General features: G+C 38.3%; 1 protein-coding gene across 10 annotated transcripts in view; it reads right to left on the bottom strand.

Annotated features, from left to right (window-relative positions):
- The window catches only part of ADAM22 (ADAM metallopeptidase domain 22), a 238,318-nt gene that overhangs the window by 37,401 nt on the left and 174,446 nt on the right, over positions 1 to 26,471 (bottom strand). For all 10 annotated transcript variants that reach the window (XM_061414358.1, XM_061414361.1, XM_061414360.1 and 7 more), the window contains exons 15-24: positions 25,440 to 25,539; positions 24,303 to 24,374; positions 23,995 to 24,087; positions 17,428 to 17,508; positions 13,956 to 14,006; positions 13,674 to 13,737; positions 11,931 to 12,036; positions 9,294 to 9,413; positions 4,252 to 4,420; positions 882 to 996 (exon numbers count right to left, since the gene is read on the bottom strand). In XM_061414358.1, coding sequence (XP_061270342.1) covers positions 882 to 996; positions 4,252 to 4,420; positions 9,294 to 9,413; positions 11,931 to 12,036; positions 13,674 to 13,737; positions 13,956 to 14,006; positions 17,428 to 17,508; positions 23,995 to 24,087; positions 24,303 to 24,374; positions 25,440 to 25,539 — 971 coding nt within the window. The remainder of the gene's footprint in view (positions 1 to 881; positions 997 to 4,251; positions 4,421 to 9,293; positions 9,414 to 11,930; positions 12,037 to 13,673; positions 13,738 to 13,955; positions 14,007 to 17,427; positions 17,509 to 23,994; positions 24,088 to 24,302; positions 24,375 to 25,439; positions 25,540 to 26,471) is intronic.

Genomic DNA, 26,471 nt, shown 5'->3' with positions numbered 1-26,471 from the left:
GGCCACTCTTGCTTTTAGAACTACACCTGCTGCTTCTTATCCATGTCAAACCCCTTCCAGGCACCTTGGCCAAGGTTACTACTTCTAGAATTACCTACAGTAGAGGCTACAGAAACTGGAGTTTAATATAGATGTGGTTCTTTAAGAGAGAATATTAAAGCTAACAAAATATTTTTAAAATCAATTCAAATTTTTCCTCATTTACTTAGTCCCAGTATATAAGAAGTATAAAATATAAAATCATACACTTAACAATTTTGATTACTTTATTCATTTAAAAGAAATACTAGGGCTTCCCTGGTGGCCCAGTGGTAATGAATCTGCCTGTCAATGCAGGAGACACAGGTTTAATCCCTGGTCCAGGAAGATTCTATAAGCCAGGGAGCAACTAAGCCTGTCCACAACAACTATTGAGTCTATGTTCTAGACCTTGGGCTCTGCAACAAGAGAAGCCACCACCACGAGAAGCCCACACTCTGCAACTGGAGAGTGACCCCCGCTCACCACAAGTAGAGAAAGCCCATGCACAGCAACAAAGACCCAGCATAGCCACTAAATAAAAACTAAATCATATTTTTAAAAAAAGATGCTAGGATTTGTTGTCAGCTCCAAATAAGTATAATACTTGGAAAATATCAGCCTGATATAGAACAAGATATGGCTAAATCAATAGACTAAGTTATATTCAATATTTCATATTACGAGATAATGGAAATAATTGGTTTCATAATGAGGGCCCCAGTTGTACATTGTAATTCATTATTATGTGGATTTAACTTATATTTGAATTATATAAAAATAATCCAAACAAAGCTTAGGAAGGGCAGTTTTCTCTTCCTTGTGCATAAAGACAACATAATGGGACCAAAGTAAGTACCTACCATTGCCAGACAGCGTAATGCCAGCTTTTGCATCATCATTGTAAGGGAAGTAAGTGCTGCAGTCTTCACCTACCCAGTGTCTGTTACACACACACTTCAGCTCATTACTGCAAACCTGAAACCCAAAATCAATCTAAAATCAACACTAACTCTTAGGTACAGAGGCATGCAAAATAAACATTAATTTTTAAAAATAAAAATTAATTGTATTAATTTCTAATAATTGTATGCCTAGAATTAGATGGGATTGGACATTTATTGGTATTTTCTTCCTATTTCTAATCACTTACTAATTATCTTGCTCAAAAAATATTTTCTAGAGAGCAACAGTTGACCCAGAGAAAACAACAAAGTTTAAGAGAGAATTTGCATTCCTTACACAAAAATCGATGATCAATTTGAATTTTGTTAACCCAAGTTTTATGAGGGAGATTTTAAAAAACTAAGCAGAATTACAATCATTTTCCAATTATCCAATACAAAGTTTTCTTCTTCTAAAGAAAGGGTCTTTATACCAAAATTTTATTCATCTTTTAGGAAGCAGATAAGATAAAGGGAAATCTGACAAAGAGGAGGTGAGGCCTGAGGCTTTGCAGTGGTCTGAGAAGAAAGCTTCACAAAACCATAACCTGGGCACCTCACCCCAAGCTCCAGGGCTTAGCTATCTCAGGGGTCATGGAAACTGAGAAGTCCCTCAAACAAAGCCTAGGGGAAAAATTCACATAAACTGGCACCACATTTTTTAAAATTATCAGACAATAATCTTCACTTATATATTCAGGAAACAGAACCTATGTTTCTGTTCTAAAATCTTATTATTCAAAGCAACTTTGAAAGGAATGAGTAGGAGAGAATTCAGTTAGGGTTAGGATCAGAGAAGTTCTTCAGAACTCAGGTTTGATGGGATGGGTTTCTCATTTTTGTCTGCTTGAATTTGCCAGAAGACAACATACGTGCAGATTTAACTGTACGATAGATATGATCAACAAATTGCAGATTTCAAATTAATTCAGATTAGCAACTTTCTGCAGATTAACAAATATGCAGGAAGGAAAAAAAAAAAAGGCCTGAGTTTGAGACCCCAACTGTCTTTTCAACAGATTAGGTCAATAATCAGGTCAACTGGTTTCTCCAAGTGTGTTACCACATCATGCAGCAGCACCAGTGATACACTGACAAGAATAGTGAAACACTGTTCACTGTACAATGATCATAATAAACACAATCACAGCTGACATTATTGAATATTCACTGTGTCACAGGGATTGATCTAAGTATTATGTATCAGTTACAGGTGTTAATTCCCTGATTCTTCACAACAATCCTGCATCCTAGGCAATATTATTATTCCCACTTTATAAGAATAGAGTGAAACACAGAGAAGCTAACTAATTTGCCCAATCTCACCCAGTTAGTAAAGAGGAGAGCTGGATTTCACACTCAAACTGTCTGGTTCCAAGCCCACACTCTTAACCTACATGATGTAGAGTATAAAGAGAATATTTACTGTATTTCACATTTTAATTTTTGTCACATATACAAAGTTGAGTCACTATAAGTTAAAAACACATAGGATATAACCTTTCTGTATTATGCATAATTATTATTAATGATTGGACGCTATTTGCCACCTGATTTACTTGTGTCTATTACTCTTTTGTGTGTGCATGTGTGCTAAGTCGCTTCATGTGTCCAACCTTTTGTGACCCTATGGACCGGAGCCTGCCAGGCTCCTCTGTCCATGGGGATTCTCCAGGAGAGTATACTGAAGTGGGTTACAATGCCCTCCTGCAGGGGATCTTCTTGTACCACGGATTGAACCTGCATCTCTTAGGTCTCCTGCACGGGCAGGTGGGTTCCTTACAACTAGTGCCATCTGGGAAGCCCCATCACTCATCATGCATTACTCATTCCTTAAACAGTTAATTAACACAACTCTGTGTTACATACTCAGGACTTCTAGATGAATAAGATACAGTATTCATTAGCATTATGATCAAGAAATTATTCCATTATGCTTTTCTCCCATCTCCCAAAAAGCATCTCTCCCTAACATCCTCTAACTTATAAAGGAAAGAAGACTTAGCAGATTCCTTTGAAATAAGGAGCAAAACTACTTCCTATATACCTCCTCTATTCTCCTGTACCAGAAGAATTCCTATTCTTAGGCAAAAAGTAACAATTACTAAGGCCTTCCTTAGGAAATTCTTGGTGTATCCTTCAGGGATATACACAGAATGACCGGGATTGAAGGCTTACACTTCCAGGACAAGGATTCTCAACTGGTTAGTATAACCAGAAGGAACCCAGAGAAGATAAAAAGAAAATCATGGCACATGCTAAAAGAAGAAGATTCAAGAAATTTTCGTCAGTGTAGGAATTCCTAACTGAAAATCACAAAACTGTACTTGCTAATAGAGCATGTTTATTTAACCTATAAATTTACCTATATCTTGTCAGATACATGATTAAAAAGACAGACTTTAGCCTTTTAAATACCACCATTTTTTCTATTTGGGCTTCCTAGGTGGCATAGTGGTAAAGAATCTGCCTACCAATGCTGGAGATGCAAGACTTGAGTTCAATCCCTGGGTCAGGAAGATCCCCTGGAGAAGGAAATGGCAAACCACTCCAGTAATCTTGCCTGGAAAATACCATGGACGGAGGAGTGAGATAGGCTACAGCCCATACGGTCACAGAGAATCAGACATGACTGAGCACCACCAGCACCACCATTCTTTCTATTCATCTCTGAGATTCATTTCCTTAATTATTCTGCTTCTATTTCTAGACGTTATTATCAGCTGGTACCCACTGTTTTGGTCAAGGCAATTATTTATGGTCTGTTCTAATTGGTCAGTGCCTGCTGCTGCTAAGTCGCTTCAGTCGTGTCCAACTCTGTGCGACCCCAGAGATGGAAGCCCACCAGGCTGCCCCGTCCCTGGGATTCTCCAGGCAAGAACACTGGAGTGAGTTGGTCAGTGCCTGGACCATCCCAATTGTTAAGTATTGTGGCCACTGCCCCTACTTTTTACTCCCTTTTTCATCCCATTATAGTTTGTTAAAATTTGTCTCCTAAGTCACTTGTAGAAAACTCAGATTATATTCAATTAGATCAATTTAACCTAATAAGAGTGGAAAATGGAAGAATTTGGTTAGGAAGATAAAACTTTCTCATTCTCAAGCTTTCACAGATTACACAACAGAAATATACAAATGACTATGACCACATGACTGTTTATACACTAGCTGGAGAAACATGGACAGGCACGTTTTCCATTATTACAGAAATAGGCAGTTCAGGGTCATATCTGTTTCTCTGATATAAAAGAACTGAATAGACCCCTATGGTGAGGCAGTGAATACTTACTCCATTCCCTGAGCAAACAGTGCCTTCTTTATTGCTTAAGCAAGTACTAAAGTTGAAGGAAGCCACAGGAAGACACCTGTGTTCTAAACACATCATTTTGGGACCACAGGGTGTCCCGTCTTCCACGTAGCCAAGGTCAACATCTTCATCAAGCTTAACGTGCCCACCACTAAAAATAAATTGAGAGCAAAAAGAAAGCGGGATTCCATTAATTTACATTTATCTTGAGACTACATTTAAAAATTTTAAAGTAGGCAATATCACTTTCTCTATTTTCTCTTTATTACCTAATTTTAAAAGTAGCATAAACATTTTCAATCTCCAAATGGAGAAAGCAATTGAATCTTTTGATCTAATTATTTGCAGAGATATTTATATTCCTTAGGATTTAAACATAATTATTATAACAAGGGCCTGAAATGGCTTTATCATTTTCCTTTGGCTACTATGCCATGTACAAGTCAAGTAAGCCATTATTAATAACATTTGATTTGATAAATAAGTACTTTCAAGATTTTAAATACATTTCAAACAATGATGAGAATTTTTTAGTTTTAGTTACATTTCCCCAAAAGATTGTTCCATTTACAAACTACAGTTGACCTTTGAACAACATGGAGGGTAGGGGTACCACCCTCCATGCAGTTGAAAATCCAAGTTCCACATCCACAGATTCAACCACTGGGGGATTATGTAGTGTTGTAGCATATATTTATTAAAAAAAAAAATCTGTATCTACTGAAAACAACATGCACATAAATAGACCCTTGTAGTTCAAACCAGTGTTGCTCAAGGGTCAACTGTATATTTGAGAATGGCTAAACTATGGCAACAACTATTCAATACAGCAACCCATACATTAGGCAGGAGTAAGAAAGAAACAGGATAAAAACAATTAAATAAACAGGATAGGGACTGAAAATGTATATTCATCATCTATTCATACAGTACCATGTCAATGCTACTACCAAAATTTCCATTCTTGTTTATTTGTTTTTATCAAAATTATGCATGCATATAGTTTTATGAGTTAAATAGACAAATTGGTTTTTACAATGCAGTGAAGGGATCCATTCCCCTACTCCTCTTATATCCTTCCCTGGAGGAATCACTTTCTACTCTTACCTGATTCTTTCTTTCTTTATGTACATATTTTTAAATAATGAGTTTGTATCACTATTTTTAATTTTCCTATTTTCAGTATTACCAATTGACTGTCTTTTATGGAATTTGAGAATTCATCTCTTTCCCCTTTCCTTCCATTATACATTTTGTTGATAACTAGTTAAATTAACAACAAATCATGCATTGTTAAGACTTAGTAAATGTACACCATAATTATACCTTTTCTTTTACTTGTATAACTTTTTATTTTCCCTCAGATTCAGTTAGGTTCAGTTCAGTCACTCAGTCATGTCCGAGTCTTTGCGACCCCATGAATCGCAGCTCACCAGGCCTCCCTGTCCATCACCAACTCCCAGAGTTCACCCAAACTCATATGCATTGAGTCGGTGATGCCATCCAGCCATCTCATCCTCTGTAGTCCCCTTCTCCTCCTGCCCCCAATCCCTCCCAGCATCAGGGTCTTTTCCAATGAGTCAATTCTTCACATGAGGTGGCCAAAGTATTGGAGTTTCAGCCTCAGCATCAGTCCTTCCAAAGAACACCCAGGAGTGGTCTCCTTTAGGATGGACTGGTTGGATCTCCTTGTAATCCAAGGGACTCACAACAGTCTTCTCCAACACCACAGTTCAAAAGCATCAATTCTTTGGTGCTCAGCTTTCTTCACAGTCCAACTCTCACATCCATACATGACCACTGGAAAAACCATAGCCTGGACTAGACGGACCTTTGTTGGCAAAGTAATGTCTCTGCTTTTTAATGTGCTATCTTGGTCATAACTTTCCTTCCAAGGAGTAATCATCTTTTAATTTCATGGCTGCAGTCACCATCTGCAGTGATTTTGGAGCCCCCAAAAATAAAGTTGGACACTGTTTCCACTGTTTCCCCATCTATTTGCCATGAAGTGATGGGACCAGATGCCATGATCTTCGTTTTCTGAATGTTGAGCTTTAAGCTAACTTTTTCACTCTCCTCTTTCACGTTCATCAAGAGGCTTTGTAGTTCTTCTTCACTTTCTGCCATAAGAGTGGTGTCATCTGCATATCTGAGGTTATTGATATTTCTCCTGGCAATCTAGATTCCAGCTTGTGTTTCTTCCAGTCCAGCGTTTCTCATGATGTACTCTGCATATAAGTTAAATAAGCAGGGTGACAACATACAGCCTTGACGTACTCCTTTTCCTTTTTGGAACCAGTCTGTTGTTCCATGTCCAGTTCTAACTGTTGCTTCCTGACGTGCATATAGGTTTCTCAAGAGGCAGGTCAGGTGGTCTGGTATTCCCACCTCTTTCAGAATTTTCCACAGTTTATTGTGATCCACACAGTCAAAGGCTTTGGCATAGTCAATAAAGCAGAAATAGATGTTTTTCTGGAACTCTCTTGCATTTTCCATGATCCAGTGGATGTTGGCAATTTGATCTCTGGTTCCTCTGCCTTTTCTGAAACCAGCTTGAACATCTGGAAGTTCACAGTTCACGGACTGCTGAAGCCTGGCTTGGAGAATTTTGAGCATTACTTTACTAGCATGTGAGATGAGTGCAATTGTGTGGTAGTTTGAGCATTCTTTGGCATTGCCTTTCTTTGGGATTGGAATGAAAACTGACCTTTTCCAGTCCTGTGGCCACTGCTGAGTTTTCCACATTTGCTGGCATATTGAGTGCAGCACTTTCACAGCATCATCTTTCAGGATTTGAAAGAGCTCAACTGGAATTCCATCACCTCCACTAGCTTTGTTCGTAGTGATGCTTTCTAAGGCCCACTTGACTTCACATTCCAGGATGTCTGGCTCTAGGTGAGTGATCACACCATCAAGTCTCTTATTTGATCACTGAATTATCTGTCACTAACTCAAAATTACACCAACCCTGCTGTCGAAATCTCCACTTAAGATGTGTCTGAACATCAGTTCATCTTGCTGAAATAATCTCCCCTAGAGTTTCAATTTGGAGTTCCCCTGCTCCTATCTGATCTGGTTGGCCCCTGTAAATGGCACAGAGCTGGCTATCTTGGCTTTCTCCAGGATACTATTCATTGGAGGATTGCCCTGTCTCTCTCCAGAATGAATATCTTGTTTCCTAAATTCACTATGTTTCTTTCTTAGTTTTCTTCTTTATTTTGGTGGAGCACAATTTCTAACAGCTTTGAGAAAGGACTTAGGGGAGTAAACTTGGGTAAAACTTGCATATCTGAATGTCTCTTCATTTTCTACCCTCACACTCGATTCATAGTTTGCCTGAGTACGGAATTCTACTTTGGAAATTATTTTCTCCATTGTCTTTCAGATCCCAGCACTCTTGTTGACAGATTTGAAACCATTCTAATGCCTATTCCTTTTTTTTTTTTTTTCCTCTCCTCTCTGGAAACAGTTGGGATTCTTTTTCCTTAGGTTCTGAAATTTCATAATGATAAGTTTTGATGTATTACTAATTTCACTAATTTCACCTTGCACCTGGTGAGCCTGGTAATATGGAAATTCAAGTCCAAAAGTTCTAGATAATGCTCTCGGAGTTGCTGCTGCTGCTGCTAAGTCACTTCAGTCGTGTCCGACTCTGTGCGACCCCAGAGACAGCAGCCCACCAGGCTCCTCTGTTCCTGGGATTCTCCTTGCAAGAACACTGGAGTGGGGTGCCATTTCCTTCTCCAATGCATGAAAGTGAAAAGCGAAAGTGAAGTCGCCCAGTAGTGTCCAACCTCTGAGCCACCAGGGAAGCCCCCTAGCGACCCCAGCCATTGCTAATTTCCTCCCTGCTGTTTTCTCTGTTCTTTATTATTTCTATTCTAACACGGTGAGCTTTACTCTATGTCCCTTTCTTTGTCTCTTTTACTCTACTTTCTGGGAGATAATTTCAACTATTGAGTTTAATGTTTGCCATCTTTTTTTTTAAATTTCTAACAGCTTTCCTTTGTTTTCTCTTAATATTCCTCATTTTTTAAAATTCTACCCTATTCTTGTTTCATGATAGAAGTATCTTAAAATATTTATAGGTAGTTGTTGCATTTTCTGGTCATTTCTCTCTCTCTCTTTTTAGGTTAGAGTCTTTCTTCACAAATCTGGTCATCTGTTTATATTTGAGTTGGGGAACCAGACAGATGATTGGAAGTTCTGGGACTTTCTGACTGAATATCAATGAGGCTAAATCACTTCTACACACTTCTGATAACTGATTTTTCTGCTGACAGTAAGCTTGGAAACCTTCTGTTTTATTCTTTGCAGACTGTAAAGCTCAAATCTTTCATGGGAGGGTGAGCAATCATCAGCTTAGCTGGGTCAGGGAAGTAAGCTGTAGATCTAGCAGCTTCTCTAACAGAGTTCACCTATCTTTTTCATGTGAGTTCCTTCCTCTATCCCCAAGTCCTTTGTTCCCTCTTCCAGAAGTAGATGATGCTGCCCATTTTGAGCCTTTTGGGACTGGCAGTATATATTGAGTCAGTTTCTTGGTTTTCCCCATTACTGACTGAGGACTTCAGCATTTTTAGTTTTGATAATCATCTGCCACACATCTATTTGTTCTCCATGCTCTAGGATTTTGTTGCTGCTGTTTCCTCTCCCTTTTTCTGCTTCCTTATGGACATACATATTCTAGAAAAATATCTATTTAGTGTCATTTTAGTGGGATTTCATAAGGGAGCAAAGGAAGATGCATTTATTTAATCCACTGATAAGAATGAAATGCAAACTAAACCCTGCAAGATTTAACTGGACAATTAAACATAACTCTAGCTACCATACAATAGTCCACATTCAATTAATTCTTCCCTTCTTTCTATCTGTTCTCTGTCAGGATTTACTTAATCATCCCTATGGACTAGAATCCATTTCACCTTACTAACATACATATGAACTGAAAATAGAAGTAATCCTAAGCTTCATTCCTGGGAAATAAGATGGCTAATGTTCTCATAGAAGGGTTAGATCATTACCTGCAGTTTAACGTTCTTCCCTGCTGTACAACTAAAGTAGACGTGATTTCACCATCGAGCTCTCCAAGTCTTGGGATATTACCAATGTTCGTACACAAAAGGTAACCACAAAGCACATCCCTGTGTTAGAAAAGTACCAAGTATTTACTTCTTCCCTCAAAGATACAGCAAAAGCCATACAGTTAGAACAATAATGTTATCTTACTTAAGCATTTGTTTTTTTCATCAACTGTACTATTGCTTCAAATTACAAGCAAAACAAAATAACCTCAGATTAGTTTACTCCCAGCTTTAAAAACTGTCTTCTCTGAAACGTTTGGTGCACCAAAATCCCAACTATGTTCTAGATTTTCCTTTATTGTCCGCTAAGTATTTATCTAAAGAAAATTACCCATCAAATGGACTTCTTTTATATCTGAATCTCTTTCCTCATTACACATCACAGGATATACTAAGACATCAAAAAAAAAATTTGATAAGTGAATGAATGAACTTTGAATGAGGATTCTTTTAGAATACAGTGTTTTCTTCAACCAATGGCACCAGAATTAAAGAACAGATTATATACTTTGTGGCTTCTCAACCACATAGGATGATTCCTTTTCCAATATATTCCACTTCTCCCCCAGTTAGCACATACAATTCTAATTTAACTTGTAACATATTTTCATTTGTGTTAACTACTATCTTACATATTCTCTATATTTAACACATTTTAATCATTAAGATAGATAATGATAAACATATTCTAATAAATGTCTTGCAAAGACTTATTAGCAGGCCAGCAATTATATATGGAAATATTAGACTTTATCATATAGAAAAAGAGAAAAATTAAGACTTGCATCTATCACCAACATAGAAAAATATGTATTATTGTATTAAAAAAATTGTTAAAAGTTATATCATCACATTATTGTATATATCATAAATAAAAATGCTTTTTAACATAGAAGACACTCAACATTTTTCATTGGAGTTTACTAAATACTTTAGTATAATATTAAAAACATTAGATGATTTTTATTCTTAAGGAAATTATACTCTGGGTAAGAAGAGAAATTACATACATTAAACATCTATAAAACATAGAGTTAGTGACAAGAACCATAAAAGTAATGCAAAGGATGCAGGAGAAGAGGGAAGTGTGGGGAAATAAATAATAATAAATAAAATAATCCAGAAATAATTTACAGAGTAAGTGCTATCCAAGGGGATGGGGATGGGTAATTTTGGGATAGGTAAAATTTTTTTATGGAGTATATAGGGTACTTCCTAAAGTATGACTAGCACACATACCCGTGTGGAAGTGCTGCTACTGCTGCTGCTAAGTCGCTTCAGTCGTGTCTGACTCTGTGCGACCCCATAGACGGCAGCCCACCAGACTCCCCCGTCCCTGGGATTCTCCAGGCAAGATCACTGGAGTGGGTTGCCATTTCCTTCTCCAATGCATGAAGGTGAAAAGTGAAAGTGCAGTCACTCAGTCGTGTCCAACTCTTCGAGACCCCATGGACTGCAGCCCACCAGGCCCCTCCGTCCATGGGATTTTCCAGGCAAGAATACTGGAGTGGGGTGCCATCACCTTCTCCGGTGTGGAAGTAGGACAATAAAATATATTAGAAATGGCAAGGTTTGCTAGACTTTGAAAGAGTAGAGAAGAAGAAAACAAAATATGTAGGTTGGGGAAAATTATGGAAGAGGTATAGTGCCGACCTAAGGCTCCATTTCATGTATTAAGCAAGATGGTATGACATTTAGCAAAGTGGTTAAAAGAGAATTCTAAAATCAGACTGCTGAATTCTAATTCTGCTCCTATTATATCCTAGCTACATGACCTTAGTCAACTTAACTGTCTCAGTTTCCTCCTACATAAAACAAGGCAAACTGCCATTAAGATTAAATGACATCACTTATGTAAAGTGTAATACAGTTCCTAACACACAGTGTGCACTGAATAGATGTTATTCTTACTATCAATTAAGTATGTGGAACCAGTGAAATTTGAACAAAGAACTGACATGGTCAAAAGGTTCAGTAAAAGATTATTTTGATGGGATCATGCTAGACACTGCTGGCAGAGAAAACTAAGAGGTTTCTGTATTAGTTGAAGAATTGACATAGGTCTTAATTGGGGTAATGCAATAGGCACAGAAATGAAGAGATGAATTAAAGACAAATTGTGGAGAAGTGAAAGAGAAGAATAAACATGATTTGTCATTTGGATAATGAGTCAGAGAGAAGGTAGCATCAAGGACCACTCTGAGGCTTCTAAACAGGAGAATGAGATATTAAGATCTCTGGGGAAAAGAGTTCTCTATTAAAGTCAGCGTCAGATAATTCCATCTATCAGCACTGAGAACATTCTGTTGGCTTTAATTTTTGTTGCCTTTGAGATGCTGACAGCTGTCTTCTAGGTGAGAAAGACCTAAGGCAGCCATAGGCATCGCTTGAGCCTTAGGAGAGAGGTCAGAATACATATTGAGATTCAGAAACCCTCTGCAAAGGTGCTGTTGGAACTCTGGGAAGAGATGAGGGAAAGAGAATGCTTTATGGCATGCAGAAAACAGGGAAGTCCTGGTTGCCTCAGAAGTAGTGCCTGGAACTGAGGTATAAACTCGGCCAGTTTCTCCATCTCACCGTTTGTTGCACTGTATCCACGTGTCTTTGTCTTTCCCACAGTTACCCTTCTCGGTGCCTTCTATATTCAGTTTCTCATAGCAGTATTTGTCTGATGACATCACATCTGAAGCAGAATAGAGTTTTCTGTCAGTGAGAGATATGCCACGTGAGCTGTTCAACTCTTTGCAGTAAGGGGAAAACACTTGTGAAGAACTCTCTTCTTTCACTACAATGTTACCAACTGCAAAGGTTGTATCCATGCTGCACAAGAGTTCCCCATACCAAAACTATCCATCACTTGCATACATTTCTCACAACTGCTCATTTAAAACTTGAAAACAAATCTATTTAGATCTTTGATATGATTCAGGCTGTAAGTTCTGAGAATAACACTCCTGAGAATTTAGCCAATAACTGGGGAAAGATGCTACCAAATGGTTCACTGACAAATGTTCAATGCTTTAATCTCAGTGCCAGATATAAAGCATGAATCTTTCACTCAGCAACTTTTATGAATCATAAAGACAACTTTATTAAAAGAATGATCCACGATAATTAAAGACTCAAGAAACAGCAGTATTTCCACCTTGTTTATTAATTCTTAACGGCTATTAAAAAGTTACTCTGCTTGTAAGCAAACCTGAATTCATGTTAAATCTCTGACTGTCAAATAACATTTTAAGTCATGTCAGAATTTTTGTCAGGATTTTATTTTTGCTAAAGCCAAGGTCAGTTGATGGAGCTATCCAAGATTTAGATCAAAACAACTTTTGCAAACTAATCAAAAGATGACTGTCAGAATATATTTTTTAAACTGATAATGTTTGGTAGTTTCTTTTCCTATTTCTTGCTATCAGCCACTAATTTTTCTCAAGAGGAGGAAGCAAAAACCATATTTCTTTGTCCAGAGCACAAGCCTACATAACTAAAATGTTCTCCCATCCCAGTGTTTCTCTAGTTGTTCAACAGAGAGCACACACTTCCATTCCCAAAAGGATTAGAGCCAGTCTTTGTGACAGTTAGTGGTTATCATTATCTTCACAGCTTGCTTTCCAATGTAAATCATCTTTTGAAAGAGTTTGAAGCAAACACTTCTTTCAGAAGGGCCAGTAATACTTCTGGAAAAACATAGCATTTAAATATGCATCTAAATTAAATATGTTTTAGATATAAATGTTACATATTTCCTTCTGAAAATCTGCCAAAGTTTGAAGGGAATAACATTAAAATTTCTTTCTGATATGACAGAGTTACCTTAGCAGAAATTCACCTATAACTAGGAAAACCAGCTAGAGTTTAAGAAAGAGAGATAAGAAAGAAAAAGCAATTCTACCTAAAAGGCTACAGTTCTTATCCAAGGGTGCCCAACTTGGGGTCCATGTCCATTCCACATGGTTGATGGGTTTTGCCTAAGGATACTAAGTTAAAGACAGCATAAGAGGATCAGAAATCCCAGCATAAGAGGATCAGAAATCCAGGTTTGCTTTGTTCTCCAAGTTGCATACCCTGGAATGGATTTTATCTGCCTGGCAGCAAAGCCACTTTCCATCCAAAGACACGGCTAACTAGCCAAGACATACAGAGCTGTGTCTTATCAAAGGAGGTGCTTTTCTCTAATTTCCACAAAAGTGTTCCTGCTGCAGTGGCTCTGAAAGTCCCTGAGTCATAATAAAGTGGTTGAAAAATTACTTCCATCCAGTTCACATGCCCTCGGGCCAGCTACCACACTTGGAGAAGGCTCAAACCTTGTTATTTACTCACTTTGCCCCCAGATGTATTTGCATTGTCTATCCCTGGTTTTACATCTTCCTCCAAAGCAAATTCCCTAAAACGGAAAAGCATACCCGTTAGCAGCACAACGTCTACTTCCATCAGGTAACTGAAAAATATGACTAAGAAAACTAGTAGATGAGTATTATAAAGGCATTTTACCTTCAGAGTTGACTACAAAACATTTAATATGATCTTCCTACTTTGATGAGACTTAGTATTTCTTTTGTGCTGGTATATAGGAAACATTTAGGTAAAGATGAAGTAACCTACCTGGACACCATCACATGAATAACCATCCATCTTATGAATATTGGGGGCACACTAGGAAAAGAAAACAGAAATATGAACCAAATACACAGCAAGATATTAAGATGAGCTAATCTCTTTAAAGGTTTTCGTTTTGAAAATGAAGTCTCATAATACAGGGTATCTCCCAAATCATCTGAAAAAAAAGAAAAAAAAAAAACACAAGATCAAGAGAAAACAAAAGGAAATGTAACAATTGATGCATTTTCCCCTAAAAATAGGGATCTACCAGAGGAAAAGAGCAGTTGATTTGTAAATCCTTATTTACAAATAAAAAGAACCAACAGCAAAGACTCAGCTAACTTATACAGACACACGACTTCTCAGAGCAAGAAAACGAGAGCACAAGACAAAGCCAGAAGGATGCCACCAGATGGAGCAATAGATATGGTTTCCTCTTTCTTAACCATGAGAAGTAACAGTTTTTATACTTAAAATGATTCTCAAGTGAAAGTCTACCTTGGACATGTCAGAAAAAGACATGTTTTATAGCCATCCCCTGCCCCCCGACTTTTCTTCCCTTGGAGCAATTTCGGAAAAGACTGCAAAAGATTGCAAAACATTCCTATCTGGATAGAAATGTAAAAAAAAAAAAAAAACAGGAAAAATGAAAGACTAAAGTCTCTAATATTCCCACCATCCAGAGACAACTATTTTTTATAATTTGGTACATTTTTTCCTCTACCTTTTTCAACATAATGTGGTATTTTATAATATAAGTATAATCAGATTATAGATAATGCTTTATATTCTGTTTCAGCCCTTTACTTTCATCATGCAAATTTAATTGCATCATAATAAACTTTTTTGTAGGTGTCTTTATAGCTATAACACATTCCCTGAGCTAACAAGTCATATAATCAATGTATTAAAATATTTACTTACAAGTATCTCAAATTATGCCATTACAACCAATGCAACAAGAACATCTTTGTATGCACATAATTTTCAGATTTAGAATTCTTTTGAAATCCTGCTTATCACATAATTACATTTTAAAGAAGTTGCTTTAATATACTTTCATTCCCAGAGCCCATTAGGTTATCATTCATTGTATCCCCATCCTCACTAGGTGTAAGCTTAGGAAAACAATGCTAATTAGCCAGTAAGAATGCAAATATTTAATCTCTTAAGATGACTGCTTTTAAAATAAAGCATTTTTAATGCTTAAAGTAGGGCTTCCTGGGTGGCACAGGGATCAAGAATCTGCCTGCCAATGAGGAGATGAAACAGATGCGGGTTTGATCCCTGGGTCAGTATGATTCCCTGGAGTAGGAAATGGCAACCCGCTCCAGCATTCTTGCCTGAAAATTTCCATGGACAGAGGAGCCTGGCGGGCTACAGTCCATGGGTTAGCAGAGTCGGACGTGACTGTCTGAGCATAGCAAAGATAAACCACTACTAATTCTCTTTTCTCTAGAGAAAATAGATTTGGGCACTCTTCACTTTGCATGGCTCCAGTGTGAAGGAATTTCACTAACTATGGTTTTGTTAAATAATACCAGTACCCCAAGGACACATTCAATTTCAGTTACCATAGTAGATTAAGTATGAATAATTGCACAAAGAACAAATTTTGCTATTAGCTCTTCAGTCCACCAGTCGCTTGGTAAATAAGATACGGCCATCACGGTCAACAGCCCATCTAGGTGCTTCTTTCAACGTCTGTCAGGATTGACCACTGAGCATCTGTTCATTCAGTTCATGTACAGATAACAAAGGACATAGCTTGTTGCCCTTCTGTCTCTGGGTGATACCATGTGACATCTTATAATAAAACTGAATAGTTGAAAGAGGAAATTGGCCAACAAAGGTGAAAGTGCAGCAAAGAAATGAAAAGTGATAACACTGGAAGAGAAATTAAAATCAAATGTAAATAGCATTACAGAAAAAAACAAACAAACCAGTGACTATGGGAATGGGATGCTGACACCACTGTTCAGCAAAAAAATTCCCACTCACAACTTCACATCTCTTGGATATTTCACGACATTGAAAGCACAAAGGATCATGTCAAAAAATTGGCCCAAACTTAGAAAGGACAGTAGCAATTCAACAAGGCATAGGTAAGATGCTCATTAAGTATCATTACGTTTCTGACCAGGAGAAGGCAAGCACGGCTCAAATTACCGATAAGTTTTTTACAAAGAAATAAAATGTGTTAATTTTCAATATTTTCATTTTAATTTAATGTGAGCTAAATAAATATTAGTTCATTTTTTTTCATTTCCCTATTCATTTAAGTCGAACAGTAAGGGAGTTTTTAATCACCTGATATTTTTTAAAGATCACAGAATAACTGTAAATTTTTCCATTGATTACTACAATACTTCACATGGTTTTAGCTTTCATGGTCACTTCTGTGATCCTGCATTACAATGCAAATCAAGGACTGCCTGTATACAAATACACTGAGATCTGGGATCCCCTGTCAAAGTTTATTAACTTCTGTATCTTCCCTGAAGTGAAAGTGTTAGTCATTCAGTCATGTATGACTTCTTTCAACGCCATGGACTGTAGCCCACCAGGCTCTTCAGTCCATGGAATCCAGGAGTGAATACTGGAATGGCTAGCCGTTCTCTTTTCCAGGGAGTATTCCTGACCCAGGGGCCCATGTCTCCTGCATTGCAGGCAGATTCTTTACCATTTGAGCCACTAGGGAAGCCCTTATCTTCCCTGCTGCTGCTGCTGCTAAGTCGCTTCAGTCGTGTCCGACTCTGTGCGACCCCATAGATGGTAGCCCACCAGGCCCCGCCATCCCTGGGATTCTCCAGGCAAGAACACGGGAGTGAGTTGCCATTTCCTCCTCCAATGCATGAAAGTGAAAAGTGAAAGTGAAGTTGCTCAGTCGTGCCCGACTCTTAGCAACCCCATGGACTGCAGCCCACCAGGCTCCTCCATCCATGGGATTTTCCAGGCAAGAGTACTGGAGTGGGGTGCCATTGCCTTCTCCCCTTATCTTCCCTACTGACAACTAAATGATATTAAATTCAAAAGCAGCAATTAGTGGCAAGCTGTTTCAGGTAAATAAATGTCAAGACAGGCCCTGTCTCAGAACCCAATATCCTGCAGTTCTCTCTGCCTTATCTGACTCGTTTCAACCAGTTGAAGAGAAAGAGTCTTTCTGTTTCTTCCTTCACCAGCTAGACTAAACACAAAAGCCTTTTATTCCCTACTTTCAACAAAAACAAAATAGTTAAGTCAGATATACAGTCTTAAGATTAGTTCAACATTAAGACAAAATCACACTGAACATCTGCTCAAGCTTTGATTATTGAAACTTCAATTCCCAAAAAATTAATGAAAAGAGAGAAAGAGTTGACATGAAAGAGAAACATGAATATCTTGCCCATTTCCATTCCATCTGAGGGTCAGTTCACTAAACAAACTCCAACTTTTCCCCCCTTGGATTCAAAGGAAATTATTCATAAGTTACCTGGCTTGAATTTCCCGAGCATGTTTCACGAATATCACAATCATTTACTGCTTCACGGCACACGGTTCCCATAGGCTGAAACTAAAATGAACAAAACTCAATGTGCAAAACTGTCAAAGGAAAAAAAAAAAACAAACCTCTTACAGTATCATCTTCAAAATGTAAAATGAAATTTTTTTGGATTGGAATACCTTAAACTAGTTTAAGATGAAAATCTGTGAAAACCATAACTACTGCATGAAAATGTTAATTTAATAGTTCTCAGGGCGAGTTTCTCACATATGAAGTAATTTGCATAGTCATCACACATAGCTTACAAGATCTAGCTAAAATAGGATGTGCTTGATGGTACATCTCTACCAGAAGAACAAGCCAGTCCAAGTTCCAGCAATTCTTTCTTCCAACTAGATTATGGATTTATACTTTACCCCTCATTCTTACTGGCACTTTTATCATATTATTATTTTTTACCTCATCAGCTAAGAATTTGAAAGTTACATTTTGGACTGAATTGTAAAACTTAGAGGAAATGGCAAAGCTATTTCCTCTCATGATTTCCTTCACCATCTTCTCTTCCTGCATCATTTTTTTTACAGATATATAGCTTGGTCTTTCACTCTCTTTTAATGCTTCTATTATTTGTACCTGTCTGTAAGACTCTTCTTTGGTCTGTTTTCAACTCAAATATTTTTTTTTAAGTGTAGGAGTCATACAAATAAACTTGTATGCTTGTTGGATTCATCAGTTGCAAGAGTATTAATTAAAACAAAACAAAAAGAGATATATAAAGCTACCATCTTTCTCTTTTCCTCTTCAATCCCACTCTTTCTTGCTCTGCTGCTGCTGCTGCTAAGTCACTTCAGTCGTGTCCAACTCTGTGTGACCCCATAGACGGCAGCCCACCAGGCCCCCCCATCCCTGGGATTCTCCAGGCAAGAACACTGGAGTGGGTTGCCATTGCCTTCTCCAATGTATGAAAGTGAAAGGTGAAAGTGAAGTCGCTCAGTCGTGTCCCACTCTTAGCGACCCCATGGACTGCAGCCCCCCAGGCTCCCCCGTCCATGGGATTTTCCAGGCAAGAGTACTGGAGTGGGTTGCCATTAAGGTTACTATTTGGGGCTGGGTCCTTCTATGTTTCTAACTCTGCTCACACAAGCATATACAGTATTCTAGACCCCTTCTCTCCCCCAACACACACCCACACACAACTTCTATCCTCTCTCCCTGGTTCACCACCCTCCAGGCAGTTGAGTCTCCTGCTGCTCATAGAACATGAGCAGCACAGTGCCAACTCCAGTCAGGAATTCAACAGATACTTTTCAGAAGAGCTGAACAAAATTTTGTGTTTGTTCATTCATTCATTGAGCATTTACTAGGCACTTAAAATGTGCTAGGCACAGCCAGTGGAGATTTAACAGAAAACAAACAAAAGAATCTTGTTGGCAAGAAACTTAGAATTTAGTGGGGATGACATCACTCTAATGGCAGAAAGTGAAGTGGCACTAAAGAGCCTCTTAATGAGGGTGAAAGGGGAGAGTGAAAAAGTTGGCTTAAAACTCAATATTCAAAAAATGAAGAACACGGTATCTGGTCCCATCACTTCATGGCAAACAGATGGGGGAAAAGTGGAAACCGTGGCAGTTTTTATTTTCTGGGGCTCCAAAATCACTGCAGACAGTGACTGCAGTCATGAAATTAAGACTCTTGCTCCTTGGAAGGAAAGCTATGACAAACCTAGACAGCATATTAAAAATGTGATGTCGGCAGAGACATCACTCTGTTGACAAAGGTCCATATAGTCAAAGCTATGATTTTTCCAGTAGTCATGCATAGATGTGAGAATTAGACCATAAAGAAGTCTGAATGCCTAAGAAGTGATGCTTTCAAACTGTGATGCTGGAAAAGACTCTTGAGAATCCCTTGGTCAGCAACAAGATCTAACCAGTCAATCCTAAAGGAAATCAATCCTGAATATTCACTGGAAGGACTGATGCTGAACCTGAAGCTCCAATACTTTGGCCATCTGATGCAAAGAGCCAACTCATTGGAAAACACCCTGATGTTGGAAAAGACTGAAGGCAAAACAAGAAGGGGATGGTAGAGGATGAGATGATTAGATAATGTCATCAACTCAATGGACACGAATTTCAGCAAACTCTGGGAGATACTGAAGGACAGAGGAGAGGGTGTGCTGCAGTGAATGGGATCACAAAGAGTCAGACACAACTTAGCAACTGAACAACAACAACAAATAGGCCATAAAAATAAGGAAACAAGCAAGATAAGTTAACTTCATATACTCTGGTTCTCTTCCTCCTGGGAATTGCTACCAGCTACAATTCTAGAACTTCTGAGGTAGAAGTATAAGCAGATTTAAGGTACAGTTCATACAAGAGTGTAATGTTCACGAATTGTCCAGAAACGTCCAAAAATCAGCATGGTAAAGGAGGACTTGTGCTAAGTGCTGGGGTGAAACAGTAAATCAACCCAAATCACTGCCCTCTTGGAATTTTCATGTAATGAAAAGAGAAAATGAGTAAAGAAGTAAATAAGCAATATTTTACAGGAGTTCCCAAATCATGCCTCGAGGACAATTTTGGTTGCCTGTTTGCATTGTATATGAAGTTTTATTAGAACACTGCCACATATGTTTGCTTCTGTATTTTTGATGGCTGCTTTCAAAGAAAGAGTTGAGCAACTGACATAAAGACCTTATAACCCACAAATTTGTCCCTTTACAGAAAGTGTTTGTTAACTCTGACTTATAGATAAATTATTATAAACACATATTAAAAAAAACAAAAATACACATGCTTCCTCATTTCGTTCTTCTGATCCCTCTTTTTCATTCGCTCTTCTGCTTCTGACTCCTCTAGGAGCCCAGAGCGGGGTGAGAATGGAAGTATGGGGTAGACAAAGTGGCAGAAAAGATCTTACTTGACTGGTAAAGTTGTGACTCATATTCTAAGATAGTTAACCACACCATTCTATTTTATGTATTTTAATTCTATTATTTTGTACTTGCTCCTTTCAGTGATTATATCACAAAGAGCTTAATTCTATAAATCCAAGAAAAAATGGCATAATTGACTGCATTTGATGGATCAGTCAGTTTAGTCGCTCAGTCATGTCCAACTCTGAGACCCCATTGACTGCAGCACGCCAGGCCTCCATGTCCATCACCAACTCCTAGAGTTTACTCAAACTCATGTTCATTGAGTTGGTGATGCCATCCAACCACCTCATCCTCTGGCATCCCCTTCTCCTCCCACCTTCAATCTCACCCAGCATCAAGGTCTTTTCAAATGAATCAGTTCTTCGCATCAGATGGCCAAAGTGTTGGAGTTCCAGCTTCAATTTGATGGATGGGCAGACTTAAAACATTGAGGATTAAAGTATATCATTAGGAACCCCTAGATGGCAGTTAATGGAGAAAGCGATGGCACCCCACTCCAGTACTCTTGCCTGGAAAATCCCATGGACGGAGGAGCCCGGTAGGCTGCAGTCCATGGGGTCGCTCAGAGTCAGACAGGACTGAGCTACTTCACTTTCACTTTTCACCTTCATGCATTGGAGAAGGAAATGGCAACCTGCTCCAGTATTCTTGCCTGGAGAATCCTAGGGACAGGGGAGCCTGGTGGGCTGCCGTCTATGGGGTCGCACAGAGTCGGACACGACTGAAGCGACTTAGCAGCAGCAGCAGCAGCAGATGGCAGTTGGAGAAACTAACAGAATAAACAGTTGAGGTAGACAAAATGAAAAACTATGTTTCACATTTAGTTTGGTCTTCGTTTTTTAGAGAGTGCTTTCAGAGACCTCTGCCAGTGCCTTGCTTCTCTTAAAACTCTGCCAGAGACACAGCGGTAAAGTGGGAACAACAGAAACTGCTGCCAGCAGATCTGGGGTGTAACTGCACATTTATTCTTTACTAGCTGAGTGAGACTATGCAGGTTATTTCACTTCCCTGAGATTGGCATTGCTCAGCTGGAAAAAATATAGACAATAATATCCATCCCCAAAGTGTAGCTATGAGCATTATCTAAGACAGCAGTCTCAACCAGAGGATATTTGGCAATGTTTAAGACATTGTGGTGTCATGACTTGGAGGGATGCTGCTGGAAACTAGTAGGTAGGAGTCAGAGATGCTGCTAAATAGCCTACAAGACATAAGATAACCCTCACGATAAAGAACAATCTGGCCAAAAATGTCAGCAGTGCCACAGTTAAGAAACCTGGATACAGGATGATATACTTTGCAAGTACTTAGTACAGTTTCTGGCACACAATAGGGTATTAAATATGATAGGTTCATATTTTGCCCTCTCTTAACTCATTAGAGCTGATCAATCAGCAAAGAATCAGTAAGAGAATGCTGTGCATATTTATTCATTCATTCAGCAATTATTTACTGAAGTCTTGTTCCAATTACAGTCTAAGTGCCTGGCTCTGCCTCTGCAAAATGTACAGACTGGAGGGAAAGAAAGATATTATACCTTAGAAATAATATAAAATTATACCAGATTTTATATGAGAAAAGAAAAAATAGATTTCTTTGAGAAAGGTAAGCCCAAATTACCATAGTCTTGATATAAAGGCTTAACTATTTGGAGACAGGCATGAGGATGTTATTGGGAGAAGGAAAATAAGCCAAGGTGTGTAAAGATGCTTTGAACAGTGATGTACAACACGTGAAAGGTGTTTTAACGTCTACAAAGATTTCTTTTGTTGCCTCAACAGCTAATACACAAGCTATTCCAAGTTGAGCATGAAAAGAAGGAAATGACACCACCCTTATGGCAGAAAGTGAAGAACTAAAGAGCCTCTTGATGAAAGTGAAGTGAAGAGGAGAGTGAAAAAGTTGGCTTAAAACTCAGCATTCATAAAACTAAGATCAGGGCATCTGTTCCCATCATTTCATGGCAAATAGATGGGGAAACAATGGAAACAGTGACAGACTTTATTTTGGGGGGCTTCAAAATCACTGCAGATGGTGACTGCCGCCATGAAATTAAAAGACGCTTACTCCTTGGAAGTAAAGCTATGACCAACCTAGACAGCATATTAAAAAGCAGAGACATTATTTTGCCAACAAAGTTCATCTAGTCAAAGCTATGGTTTTTCCAGTAGTCATGTATGGATATGAGAGGTGGACTATAAAAAAAGTTGAGCACCGAAGAATTAATGCTTTTGAATTGTGGTGTTAGAGAAGACCCTTTAGACTCCCTTGGGCTGCAAGGAGATCCAACCAGTCCATCCTAAAGGAAATCAGTCCTGAATATTCATTGGAAGGACAGATGCTGAAGATGAAACTCCAACACTTTGCCCACCTGATGTGAAGAACTGACTCATTGAAAAGACCCTGATGCTGGGAAAGATTGAAGGCAGCCAGAGGATGAGATGGTTGGATGGCATCACCGATTCGATGGACATGAGTTTGAGCAAGCTTTGGGAGTTGGTGATAGACAGGGAAGCCTGGTGTGCTGCAGTCCATGGGGTCGGAAAGAGTCAGACATGACTGAGCAACTGAACTGGACTGAACTGAATTGAATATCTACTTGGATTTACAATAAAGGAAATGCATTATTCAAAGAATAGTTTCATTTAAACTATATTACATTATGCTATTATTATTAATATTATTAAGTTCAGTACAGTTCAGTTGCTCAGTCATGTCCGACTCTTTGCAACCACATGAATCGCAGCACGCCAGGCCTCCTGTCCATCACCATCTCCTGGAGTTCACTCAAACTCACGTCCATCTAGTCGGTGATGCCATCCAGCGATCTCATCCTCTGTCGTCCCCTTTTCCTCCTGCCCACAATCCCTCCCAGCATCAGAGTCTTTTCCAAAGAGTCAACTCTTCGCATGAGGTGGCCAAAGTACTGGAGTTTCAGCTTTAGCATCATTCCTTCCAAAGAACATCCAGGGCTGATCTCCTTTAGAATGGACTGGTTGGATCTCCTCGAAATCCAAGGGACTCTCAAGAGTCTTCTCCAACACCACAGTTCAAAACCAGCAATTCTTTGGCACTCAGCTTTCTTCACAGTCCAACTCTCACATCCATACATGACCACAGGAAAAACCATAGCCTTGACTAGATGGACCTTTGCTGGAAAAGTAATGTCTGTGCTTTTCAATATACTATCTAGGTTGGTCATAACTTTTCTTCAAAGGAGTAAGCGTCTTTTAATACGTATATATTACAGCACATTAAATGGTTTCATTTAAAGTGCATGCTTTTCAGGGAGGCAGTACAAAGAGGACAAACTCTGGGGATTACAAACACATAGGCCCTAGCTCCTTATTTACTTGGTATATTTAATCACCATAAACTTCAGTTTTGTCGTCTGTTAGATGGGAATAAAAATAGTAACTACTCCTCACAAGACTTGTGAGACTCCTATAAAGCCTAGGGCACTTGTCACTCAACATACATTAGGTCTTACTATTGTCTATTGTTATTTGCTTATATTTACCTTAAATATTAACTATTTAAGTTATTGCTTTAATAACTTATCAAATATGTCCTCTTTTCTTTCAGTTGGTTATCAATGAACATTTATTTACCTTGCACTTTTTACAACAAAGACCATCACTGCATTGGGAGTCTTGAGTCAAGGTACATTTCTTACAACACTCTGCTCCTTCAAGGACACATTCCTAAGGAATATAAACATTTGGAAAAAATGAAAGTGGTGTTATTTTCCTGAAAGCATCAGGCTATTTTCCAAAATAAATGTACAGCCTCACAATTATCATCTTTGTTCCAGAAAGCTTATGAAATTTCTAGGCACAACACTTGCTCTGTATGGTTCAGTGTGGATCTAGAATAACCCCAAATAACCTAAAGAAATCATCCAAACACAAAGACTTACTGCCGGGGTCCCACAGTCACACTCCTCGCCAGTTTCAATGAAGCCATTGCCACACTCAGGAGGATCAAGAAGCTGTGGAATGAAAAACAGGAAGGGCACTAAAATGTAGAAAAATCAGCACCAAATATAAGATTATGAGATCACAAGTGTCACAACTATACTTCTGGCCTGTCAGTCATTTCAAAATATATTTTTATTTTCCTAAGCTATAAAGTATGACTGTAGAATTTTAGAACTGGAAACTTTAGAAGTGTCTAGTATTGATTCCATTTCAGACTTAATCATATTTTCATATATAACACACACACCAACTAGGGTCTGATAAGTGCCATCAAAGCAAAAAATGATCTAGGCATTGGCTAAAACAAAGCCAGATGGACTCCTAAAATTTCATTTCAAACAGGAGCAAGGGATTTGGAGTCAGAATGTCTGTATTCAAATCTTGGCTTAGCCATGTATCTTGGGCAAATGGCTTGCCATCTCAGAGCCCAAGTGTTTTAATATTTAAAACAATAATAGCAATAATATCAGTTTCCATCTACATAATGAATTATTCTGACAATCAAATACAATTATCTGTGAAAAGCTCTGTATCAACTGTATTAACTTGTGAAACAAAGTTATTTTGTGAGCAATGAGGAAAACATCACAAAAATTAATAAATTCACTGATTTATTTAATATAAAATTCAGCTCTACCTATTAACATAGCTTTGCAGAGAACAGCAGTAATAATTTGCCCCAGAGATGGGGATTAATGAGAGAAGAAAGACCTCCTTTTCCATTAGTATGAATTATGATTCAGTATCCAAAGGGGAAAAAAAATGCATCAAGAAAATGAAAAAGAAATGCAAAGTAAAATCGTTTTTGTAAGCAAACCCTGAATCCTCATTTGGCTTTATGAAAAGAAAATGAACGTCTTTCAGAAAGCAAAACTCTAATTTATACCTGCTTTTTATTCCCATCAGAATAGCCCATGATTAATTTAATTCAGAAATGCAGACATTTAGCATATCAAGAATACGTACATATGAACCAAATTGAAAAGTTTCGCTCCATTAGACACAATGAATGAAAATTTGTGTTTATAATATTTGAGAAAGATTAATAACTTAACAACTCTGATCACACTTATTACCTTAGAAGGTTTGTTGAAAAGGCAAGCACCACCTCCACTATTTAGGAAGTCATGATACTCTTCAATATTACACTGGGTAAACTTTTTAGGAAGATAATATCTATAAGAGAGAAGAAAGGCAATAGCTGGGTATAATTTCTGTCTCCCTTGTTTGTAGACTAGTTTTAAAATTTAACACTGTTAACACTGTACATTATTCCTAAAAATTAAATAAATAAATAATAAATTCCACTTATGCATAATATCTGCATTGAGAAGGGAATGGCAGCCCACTCCAGTGTTCTTGCCTGGAAAAACGCATGGACAGAGGAGACTGGTGGGCTACAGTCCGTGTGGTCACAAAAGTCAGACACAACTTAGTGACTAAACAACAACAGCAACACATTCGTCATTGGTGACTAATGGTAACTATGTGCTCAGTCAAATCCAACTCTTGGCGACCCCAGGGACTGTAGCCACCAGGCTCTTTTGTCCCTGGGATTTTCAAGGTAAGAATACTGGAGCGGGTTGCCATTTCTTCCTCCAGGGGACCTTCCCGACCCAGGGATCAAACCCATGTTTCTTGTATCTTCGACATTGGCAGGCAGATTCTTTACCACTGTGCCATCTGGGAAGTCCAGTGGCAACTATAATTTGCTCTGCATCATCTGCATACCCATTCAAAGGAAACACACACCTACATATGTGTAATTTCCATCAAAGAGAGTTAGAAATAATTTATTCCACAATAAGTCTTTCCTAAATATTACATCTAGGCTGGAACCCAAACTGCAGAGCATTCTGCAAAATAACTGGCCTGTAATCTATAAATGTGTCAAAAATAGACAGGAATCATCCCAGACTGAAGAGACCAAAACCTGACTGTAATCAAAAAATCCTGATTCTGAAGTTTTTGCTAAAATGCCATTGTGGAAACAAAGGGCCAGTCCTGAATGAGGACTTGATTTTCTTGGTTGAATTGTGGTCCTATAGGAAGATGCCTTTGTTTATAGAAATGTACATTTTTGTTGTTGTTGTCTAGTCACCAAGTTG

This window comes from Bos javanicus, chromosome 4, assembly GCF_032452875.1.
Source record: "Bos javanicus breed banteng chromosome 4, ARS-OSU_banteng_1.0, whole genome shotgun sequence".
In the NCBI taxonomy this organism is placed as follows: domain Eukaryota; kingdom Metazoa; phylum Chordata; class Mammalia; order Artiodactyla; family Bovidae; genus Bos; species Bos javanicus.
Note: the sequence above shows the minus strand (reverse complement) of the source record. Positions and strands in the feature narration are given on the sequence as shown.